General features: G+C 19.0%; 1 protein-coding gene across 1 annotated transcript; it reads right to left on the bottom strand.

Moving 5' to 3' along the window:
- Window positions 1-219: 219 nt before the first annotated feature.
- Window positions 220-597, bottom strand: LOC124915920. The gene has a single exon (XM_047456668.1). The coding sequence runs from the start codon at window positions 595-597 to the stop codon at window positions 220-222; it is 378 nt and encodes a 125-aa protein (XP_047312624.1).
- Between the last annotated feature and the right edge of the window lie 11566 nt (window positions 598-12163).

The following is a 12163-nucleotide window of genomic DNA, read 5'->3' as shown; positions in this document are numbered from 1 at the left end:
ATACTGCGGTCACTATATAGCATCATATAACTATCCTATCTTTTTTTTTTTTGTCTTAACAAGAAACTATACAATAATAGATTCAAAACCAAATATAAATATAAACTTAAAACACATTCATTAATTCAAAAGTCTACTACACCATGAAAACAAAAACAACCACCCAATCTGAAAACCATCCAAAAGAGAATTATAGCAAACCAACAATTACATTATAATCTACTTCTTGCTAGACTCATGCATAAGTTTCTGTAACTCGACACTCTCCCTCTCAATTTCAGCCTCTTTCTCGAACAATTTACACCATTTCTCATCCAGTTCTTTCGCTTTTATATCACCAATTTTACTCCGATACTTTTCGAAAAGATGATACAAGTTTAAACCATATGCAAGTTCGTACTTCAATGATTTTTTCAGTGATGGATATCTTTCATAAAAACTTTCAGTACTTTCTTCAACCCGGATCCGTTTCTTACCTGTGGATTTCTTCAATGGCAGTGGCTTTAGATCTTTTGAAACAGTAGTTAAACATGATTCTGTTTCTTCTTCGCTCATTGAATCGGATGAAGAGGAGAGATTCTGAATAGGAGCAGACATTTTTTGTTTTTCTTTTCTTTTCTGAAAGTGAAAAAGGAGATAGATATTATGAACAATAATAATAATAAACAATATTAAGGCTTAGGTTGAGAAAGGGACGAAGATGAAAAAACCTACCGGACTCTCTTTCTTCTATGATTTGGAAATATGAAAGAGACGGTTTTTATTGATGACGAAGAAGGCGAAAAGTACGAGTTGTCACTGTCTTTTCATATTCAACCTTCACTAATAATTATTTTCTTTTACCTATATTATATTTTATATATATTTTTCCTGTTCTCTTTTTCTTAATAATTTTTTTTCTATATTTCTCTCTTACAATATATTTTATATAATTATTAAAAAATATGATATAAATTATATATAATGAAGTAATTTTAAAAAAAAATAGGTATTATTATTATTATTATTATTATTATTATTATTATTATTACGTAAATGCATTTATAAAAAAACAATTATTTATATATATAAATAAAATAAATATATAATATTATATATAAATAGAAAAATTATAAAGAAAAATATATATATATATATATATATATTTTGTTAATAATTTTATATAAATATATTTTATTTTATATTTTTATATATAATAAATAAAAATAATTAATTTTTTTTCTTAATTATTATCTATTTTATTAATTATATATATATTATTACTAAATATATATATATTATATTATATTATTTTTCAACATTATTTTATATAAATATACTTTATCTATCATATATTTTTTTCTTTTTGTATAACGTATATTAATATAAAAATTAACTAATAAATATTAAATATTAAATACAAAATATATATATATACAAAATAATAATAAAAAAAAAAAATCACGGATAAAAATATAAAAAAAAATTAATGATATATATTCAATATTTAAAATTCTTAATAAATAATATATTAAAATAAAAATATAACATTCTCATTCTGCATTTTATTTACTTCGAAAAACAAATTATCTTCTCACATATTTTATCACATATTTTTTCCGAATTAACCTCTAATATCATGACCTAACACTTTCACTTTTGTCAGTCAAATATTTCATTAATATTTTTTAATATTTTACCTTGTGACCTCACACTTTGGTCAATCAAATATTTGATTCGTATTTTTTTAATCAATTTCAATTGATACCGACTTATTATCTTTCGGCAAACCACTCTCAATCACACTTGTTAAAAGGTTGTACTTATTTTATTATGTTGCAAGTTCGAAACATATATATAACATTTTTAATTTTATTTTTAAACGTTTTAAGTTTATAAGCGGGTTAACTCACAATCCGATGTCTAATAACATTTATATATATAGATTTTTAGTAACATTTTCTATTTTCTATTTAATGCATTTTATTTTTATTTATAGTATATAAATTTTATTTTAATAATTTAATTTATTATCTTCATATAAAATTTTTAATTTTATTTTTAACCGTTTTAAGTTTATGTAAGTTTATGAGCGGGTCAACCCACAATCCAACAAAATATCAATTTACTCTCACATATATATCCAAATTAATCACAGCTCTCGACTCGACAATTCGAACACTTTAAAAATTAAGCATCATTATATATATATATATATATATATATATATATATATATATATATATATATATATATATATATATATATATATATATATATATATATATATATATATATTAACATTTTCTATTTTCTATCTAATGCATTTTATTTTTATGTATAATATATAATTTTATTTTAATAATTTAATTTATTACGTTAATATAACATTTTAAATTTTATTTTTAACCATTTTAAGTTTATGGACAGGTCAACCCACATTCCAGTGAAATATCAATTTACTCTCATAAATATCCAAATTAACCACAACTCTCGACCTAGAAATCCGGACAATTTAAAAATTAAGCATCATTTTATATATATATATATATATATAATATTTTCATTTATAATTTTTATATTTATATATAATATATAATATTTATTTTATATATATATATAGATGTCTAGTAACATTTTCTATTTTCTATCTAATGTATTTTATTTTTATGTATAATATATAAATTTAATTTTAATAATTTAATTTATTAAGTTTCAATTTTCATTTTATATACATATTCTAATTAAAAAAGAGAATATTTAAATATACTTAAATTTATAAAATTAATCATAATTTGTGACGAAATTATTTTGTTTGACTCATTATATGAAAATTAAAGTTAAATAATATATATATATGTGGAATTAGGGGATAAATGAGTCAAGTTGTGAATAATTCGATCAAAATTCGACTCAAACTCGGTTTAACCTAGTTTTATATTTCAAATTCGAGTAGCTCAATTAATAAATATTATAAAAAAATATATTATATTTATAATATATATATATAATAAAAATTCTAAATATATTCCTCTACTTTATGATAAAAATCTTTCCTCAAAATATTTTTCTTTTTTATTTATTTTCTTTTACAATCAATGAAGCAAATCCATCCTCGTAGATGAATAAATTAATTTTGAATAAATATATAATTTAAATTAATAAAATTATTAATGAGTTCAAATATAAATTTGTATACTCGATCATGTTCAAATTCAAGTATATATAATAAACAAATCGAGTCGAGTTTGAATAATACAGTACTCGACTTAACTCGTTTACACACATATGTGGAACATAGTAATAAAAGAAAAAATAAATAATTTAGAAAAAAAAAATATAAAAAATTCTTAATTCAAAGCTATGGAAAATAGCTCATTAATGCTTAAAGAGTGACTGATTTGAAATGAGTCACTTTTGTCATTATAGGTACAGTCGTCATTTTGAACCGTCATTATACAAATCAAGTATTTGAATCCTTTCAAAATGTATGACTACAAATCAAGTTTGATTATGTCAGAGTAAATATAATGGTTAATATATCGAGAAGTATACAAATTTTAAATTTCAATATATACTTTATGTAATAATAAGTTTTTATAATTTTATAAATAATTTTAATTTAGACAAATTTTACTAGAAAAATTTATTATTTATTCGAATTAATGTAATTAATTTTATAAATTAATTTTTTTATATTATTATTTTTTAATTAATTTTATACTTAATTATATATTCTAGTAAAATTATCATGAGATAATATATATATATATATATATATATATATATATATATATATATATATATATATATGAGATATAAATTAATTAAAAAATAAAAAAATATATATAATATATATTTATATGATAAAGAAATTTTAAAAAATATTATTATTATTACTTTATAAGTTGGGTGCATTTATGAAAAAAAAATTGTTTAAAAATTATAAATGAAAATATTATATATATATATATATCCTGCACTCTTTTCCTTAATAATTTTTTTATATATTTCTCTCTTACAATATATTTTATATGATTATTAAAAAAAATATAATTTTATATATAATCATTTTATATAAATATATATACACTAACTATTGGATAAGAGATATAAATTAATTAATATATATATATATATATATATATATTTATATATAAAAAAATAGTTATTATTATTATTTTATAAGGTGGGTGTATTTAAAAAAAATGTTTATATATATATAAATAAAATAAATATAAAAATTATAAATATAAATATTATATATATATATAGATATATATATATATATATATATATATATATATATATATATATATATATATATATATATATTATATATATATGATAATAAGACTATATTATATATATTTTCTTTTATTAATAATTTTATATAAATATATTTTATCTTATATATAAAGTTTTTTTATAAATAATAAATATTAATAATTAATTTTTCTTTCTTAATTAATTTTTCTTTCCTTAATTATATATATTTTCACTAATTATATAAAATATTTTTTATTAATAATTTATAATATATATATATATTTTAAATGTAGTTACTTTTTATATAATATATATTTATATATATTATTTTATTTTTCAACATTAATTTTATATAAATATATTTTATTTTTTATTATACATTTTATATATATATATATATATTTATTAATATAAATAATTTTTTAGTTAATATAAAAATTAACTAATTTATAATAAATTTTAAATACAAAATATTTATACATACACAAAATAATAAAATTACTAGGAAAATTCCGTTCGATAAACATGGATAAAAATATAAATAAAATAAATTTAATAAAAAAATAATAATATATATTTAATGTTTAAATTTTTTAATAAATCATGAATAACATATTAAAATAAAAAATATAAAAATCTTATTCCACATTTTATTACTTCGGTAAAATAACTTATTTTCTCACATATTTTTTTCCGAATGAACCTCTTATCTAATCACGTGACCTTACATTTTCTTTTTAGTTAATCAAATATTTAATTCATATTTTTTAATATTTAGCATTGTGATTCACATTTTGGTCAATCAAATATTTGATTTATATATTTTTAATTAATTTCAATTGATACCGGTCTATTACTTTTCGGCAAACCACATCTTAATCTCACTTGTTAAAATGTTATACTTATTTTGTTAGGTTGTTAGTTCAAAACATATATATAGTATTTTTAATTTTATTTTTAACCGTTTTAAGTTTATGAGCGGGTAAACCCACAATCCGACTCAAGTATCAATTTACTCTCACATATATATTCAAATTAACCACAACTCTCGACCCGGCAATCCAAACACTTTAAAAATTAGGCATCATTATATATATAGATTAGTTAGTTAAAAAATTAAACTTATATTGTTAAAATATCTTGTGTTTATCAAATTATGTGTTGAATTTAAAATATAAAGTGTTATTAGTTTAGTTGGTTAAAGGATTGTACTTATTTTTGTTAGGTTACAAGTTTGAAACATACATATAACATTTCTTATTTTATTTTTAATTATTTTAAGTTTATGGGCGGATCAACCCACAATCCAACCAAATTATCCATTTACTCTCACATATATATTTAAATTAACCACAACTCTCGACCCGGTAATTTGGACACTTTAAAAATTAAGCATAATTATATATAGAGATGTATAGTAACATTTTCTATTTTCTATCTAATGCATTTTATTTTTATGTATAAAATAAATTTTATTTTAATAATTTAATTTATTATGTTTCAATTTTCATTTTATATACATATTCTAATTTAAAAAAAAGAATATTTAAATATACTTAAATTAATAAAATTAATCATAATTTGTGACAAAATTATTTTGTTTGATTCATTAAATAAAAAATAAAGTTAATCAAAAAATATATATATATATATATATATATATATATATATATATATATTTATGTGAAACTAGGGATGTAAATGTGTTAAGTTGTGAGTAACTATGTCAAAATTCGACTCAAATTCGGTTTAACCTACCTCGAATTCGTGTTTTATATTTTTAGTTCGAGTAACTCAATTAATAAATATTATAAAAAGTTTATATTATATTTATAATATATATATATATATATAATAAAAATTTTAAACAATTTCCTCTACTTTATGTAAGCATCTTTTCTCAAAATATTTTTCATTTTCATTTATTCTCTTTTACGATCAAAGAAACAAATCCATTTCACATCTCACGTAAATGAATAAATTAATTTCGAATAAATATATATTTTTAAATTAATAAAATTATTAATTAGTTCGAATATAATTTTGTGTACTCGATCGAATTCAAATTCCAGTATATATATTAAACAAATTGAGACGAGTTTAAGTAATATGGTACTCGACTTTATTCGTTTACGCCCTTAGGGGAAGATAGAAATAAAAAAAAATTGAATAATTTAAAAAACAAAAAAAAAATGATAAAAATTCTTAATTTAAACTATGTAAAATACATCATTAATGCTTAAAAGTGACTGATTTGAAATGAGTCACTTTTGTCATCATTATAGGTACAGTCGTCAATTCGAACCGTCATTATATAATGACCTGAATTATAAAACTATTGACAGTATTTGAATCCTTTCAAAATGTACGACTACAAATCAAGTTTGATTATGTCATGGTAAATATAATGGGTTAATATATTGAGAACTATACAAATTTTAAATTTTAATTTAAATATTATATAAGATAAGATAATATAATACATTATAATTTTATTTATATTGTGTATTTATTTTTATTTAATATAATAACATAAAATTTTAAATAAAATAAATTTTATAATAAAATAAACAAAAAATTAAAAAATCCATTATTATAATATTTATTTAGAAAGATAATTTAAAGTTAGTTTATAAAAAAAAAATAATAAATTTCTTTATAAATATTTAATTTAAATGAGATATATTTTTAAATTAATTAATATTTTTTATTTAAATATATTTAATTTTATTTTCTAATATAATTATTTATTAAAATAAATTTAAATTTTAAATGGTATATTAGATAATATAGTTGATTATAATTTTATTTATATTTTGAATTTTATTTATATTTAATATAATTAATATAATTTTTTTACATAAATAATTTATTAATTTAAATTATATGAAAATAAATTTTATAATGTAATAAAATAAATATAAAAAATAAATATATTAATATTATTTTTTAATAATATAAAATAAAATATTTAATTAAAGGGTAATTTTGATATTTTAATTTATAAAATGATTGATTTGATTTGAGATGTGATGGTTGAGTTTTGGAATAAAACCTGAGTTTACCTGAATTTTATCCCAATAACCCAAAGATAAACTAGGCCTATATACTAAATTGTCTAATTTAAATAATTTTAAACTGGTTAAATTATGACAATTTTAAATTTCTGTAATAATAAATTTTTATAATTTTATAAATAATTTTAGTTTAGACAAATTTTACTAGATAAAAAAAATATTATTTATTCGAATTAATTAATTTTGTAAATTAACTTTTTATATTATTATTTTTTAATTAATTTTATACTTAGTTATATATTCTTTTAAAAATTATCAATATATTAGAATATTTAATTATATATATAAATAATAATATAACTATTTTTTAAATAAACTCTTAGAATAATAAACTTTCAATTTTTTTTTTAATTTATCATTAACTTACTATTTTAAAAGTAACTTTCAATTTTAGCTACATTATTCTCACCTAATAACTATCACATCTTCACGAATTTACTAAGAGTTCAGTACTCACATACTTTAAAATTTTTAATTTAATTTATTATTTATTTTTTAATTTAAAAAAAAAAATCATACTCATAAAAAAAAATAGTTTTTTTTTTTTTTTTTTATAAATGTGACATAACCCTTTAATTTATTTATTTATTTATTTTTAATTTTTAAAAATAGAAAAAGAATCATACTCATAAACTTATTTTATTCATAATTGTTTTTAAACCCATCCTAAAAGTTTTAGGACCCACCATAATTCTAATTAGTGGATAGTCAATTGGGCATCTCAATTATAATAAGGTTTTTTTTTTTGGTTGAGTTGTGCTTGTAGTGTAATTTACCTTTGGGCTCTGATTGACACAAACTAATTTGGCTCGGTTCAAGTCCAAATTAATTATCTTGGGAGCCATCAACTACCCGTGATCATACAAAGAAAAGAAAAACACATATATAACCAAAATTATTTAAAACTCAAAACATTAAACAAACACAAGAATACCTTCTTTTTTTGGTTTACAACTAATACTAGTATAATAAAATTCAAATCTCAAAAACCGGTTTCAAACCGTACTGTATGTTGCAAAGTTTAATAATGTCAAAATGAGAAAACAGTCAAACGTACTAGAGATGGAATGACAGAAGAAGAAGTCCATGGTCGGTGAACCTTGAATGTATAGACATAAAATTAAAATTAAAATTAAAATTAAAATTAAAATTAAAAGATTCAGTCAAGGATTCATCAAAGTAAGTAGTCAAGTAGTAAAAGTTTGTTTAAGAAACTAAAAAGTTACAAGTTTAATTTAATCTGAAAACGTTTTAAGTTTAAACGGGATCATAATTGTTGAGTTACGATTGTTGAGTTACGGTAGTTTTCATTTAATTCAAAAAAAAAAAATTAAAAAAAATAAACTTAGCATCATTAGTTATGATACTAAAAAAACATAATTTCAATCACTTCTTATTCATTAGATTATTTAATTCTTAATTCCGTAATTAAAATATTATTTATTTTAAATTATAATTATTTATTTTATCATTATATGTTAATACTCGTCAAATTTTTTTACAAAAAATATCCTCCATCATTATTTTTCTAAATAATCATTTAATTTGAATACCCTGACCCGAACAAAGTTGTAGAATAATAATAATAAATAGGTCTTTTGGAAGCTGAGTCCTAACTAAATAATAACAACATTCATATAATCTTGAGTTAAGTTATATAGAGCAAATCTTGCCCTTATGAATTATGTATACACTAAGGGCACGTTTGATTCGGCGTTAGTAATCAGTTTATTGGCGTCTGCGTAATAAGCTGCTACAGTAACTTTGCGTAATAAGCTCACGTCAAAAATTAGAATAAACACACTTTTGCGTTTAAACTCAAATTTCTCTCTACCTCCCTCCTTAGAGCATCTCCAATAGTGCTGCAAACGCATACCCAAAATGAGTTTTCTCCTCCAACCGAACTGCAAAACCAAACCCATAATGAGATTTCTCATTTTCCCTCTTCAAAAAACCCAAATATGCGTTGCTACTAAACCAAACCCATAATGAGATTTCTCATTTTCCCTCTTCAAAAAACCCAAATATGCGTTGCTACTGTTCACAAACGCATATATTTTTTTTTGCATTTTAGCCCTTTAACTTTTACTTAATTAATTTTATATATTAAACTTACTTATATAATTTATTTATATTTTAATTTATTTATATTTTAATTTGTTTATATGTTTTATTTATTTATATGTTTTATTTATTTATATTTTATTTTTATCTTATATTTTATATTAAGTTTATTTATATAATTATTAATTTAATTTATATAATATTTTTTATATAACATAAATTTATAATATAATTAAAAAAAATTATAATAATATTAAAAAAAATATTTTAATATATATATATATTATATATATTATTTTAATAAATTTTTATAATTAATTTATATTTAAGTTTAAAATATTTGGATGATATTATAATATTGTGGTGTAATTTATAAGTTTGTAAAAGATATGAGTGATATTAAAAAGTTATAAAAGTTGATGTAAGAAAGAATATTATAAGAATATTCTTTTGGGTTTGAGAATGGGTTTTTCGGTTGGAGTAGGATTACGGTTTGATGTGACATTTATACCAAAATGAGTTTGAAAATGAGTTTTTCGGTTGAAGATGGTCTTAGCGTTTAAGATTATAATCTAAGTATTTTTCTCTCTCATCAATTTTAAATATTTTTTTATTCATTCTCTCTCATCAATTTAATCTCTCTCTAATTATTTTATTTATTCTCTCTCATCAATTTAATTTCTCTCTAATCATTTTATTAATTCTCTCTCATCTATTCCATTATATTTATATAAAATTATTATAATACAAAATATACATTTAAATATATTTTTTATTTTTTATTTATATATATATATTTTTTATATCATATTTATATTAAATATATTTGAAATTATATATTTATAAAATAATATACATTCATATCATTTATTTAAAGATATATTATTTTTTAATTTAAGTTATTTATTAATATTTAAAATAATATATTAAAATTTTTTTATAAAAATAATATATTAATATAATTTATTTTCAAATATATAATATTTTTTAATTTAAATAATATATTATAAATAAAAAAAAATAAGCTGGGTGTATAAGCTGAATCAAACATACTCAAGCTTAACGATTAAATAAGCTGAGATCATATCAAATATACCTGAAAATAAACTGAATAAGCTGACGTCAATAAACTGAGAATAAGCTGAATCAAACTAGCCCTAACTTTTTATGTTTTCATTGCCTTTTGATGATCATATGAATATTTTTTATTTAATTTGTGTTATCTAGTCATAATTTCAATTTTAATCAATGAAAATTACTAATTATAATAATTTTTTTAAGAGATAAAATGGTGTATGTTTGATTATTTTCAGATTTTTGTTTTGAAAAGGTTAGGTTTTATAAATCGAATGCGACTATTCACTGTAAATTAAGCACATAGTTCACAAACACATCCATCAATTTAATGAGACTGTACGATGGATTCAAACTCAACACTATGATGGGTTCAAACTCATCACTTTAGACAAACGCTGATAATATCCAATCTTGTTGCGGCTATGTTTGAAGAGGTATCAAAAAAATTATTTTAATTGACCATCTTTTCAAAATTGAGAAATAGAAGTCACTTGTGTTTTATTTGATTTACTGAAAAAGACAATTTTTTAGATAGGCTTTAAATTACTTTATATATATTATATATATTTATTTGGAGTGAATTCTCAAAATTGATATTTAATATTAAGCATATGATCAATTGTTTGGTAGATTTGATATAATTTTAACAAGTTTCTTTGTAAATTTTGTTTTTTTCTATTTTTACTCACTGATAAAAACAAAAACAAAAACAATATATTAAAATTTATATTTAATATTATATATATGGGGAAATTGTTAGGGTAGATTTGACATATTTTAACATAATAGATCTATTTGAAAATGTCTGAATGAAACTGAAGTATAATTGAGTTTAAATGAAAAAACATTTAAAAATTATTAATATATATATATATATATATATATATATATATATATATATAATTAACATATGTTTGGTTGTAGGTATAAGATTATAATATGTATAATAAATTTAATTAATTGGTTATGAAATTATCTATCTACAGTTTTATATGCAGTATAATTTATACAACAAATTTATGGTAAATTTAAGGTATATTAAGTAAAATTATTTAATATATATTGATATTCAAATTAAATATAAAAACAAAGTTAATAAATAAATTTAGATTTTTTTTTTTTAAAACCAAGACATATCGGAGTTTTCAAACAAGGTGATTGTTTTGATTTATTGTCATTGTCAATTATTTATATATTTTTTTTACATTTTTTTATTCTTAAAAAAAAGACAAGTGAAACGAGATTAGTACATTATTATTATTATAAATGCAATATAATTAATGGATGTCAGTGTGTAAGACTCTTAGTTTTTCATATTCCACCATTATGAAGACTTTTGAACGTTTCTATGTATTTAGTCCTATAAATAGGACACATAGAAACATTATAAATATCATCCCTTTGATAAACAATAATACATTCTCTAGTGTTATCTCTCTTCTTCATCATCTTGTATGTTTATAATACGTTATGAGCACGATAACTCTCGATCCCGAAGTAAGGGTCGAAGGCTCCCTCCTCGTCTGCGGTAGCTAAATTTCCGCACCTCATTTGTGGAAATCAAATCGATCAAGATTGGCAATGGTATTCTCTTATACTTTCAATCTTAACTATTTCATCTAACAATTTAATGTTGAACCTTACGAAATTAGAGTTATCGGCTCTTGACATCACCAGAAAGAATTACATTTCATGGA

This window comes from Impatiens glandulifera, chromosome 9 (genome assembly GCF_907164915.1).
Source record: "Impatiens glandulifera chromosome 9, dImpGla2.1, whole genome shotgun sequence".
Classification (NCBI taxonomy): Eukaryota; Viridiplantae; Streptophyta; class Magnoliopsida; order Ericales; family Balsaminaceae; genus Impatiens; species Impatiens glandulifera.
Note: the sequence above shows the minus strand (reverse complement) of the source record. Positions and strands in the feature narration are given on the sequence as shown.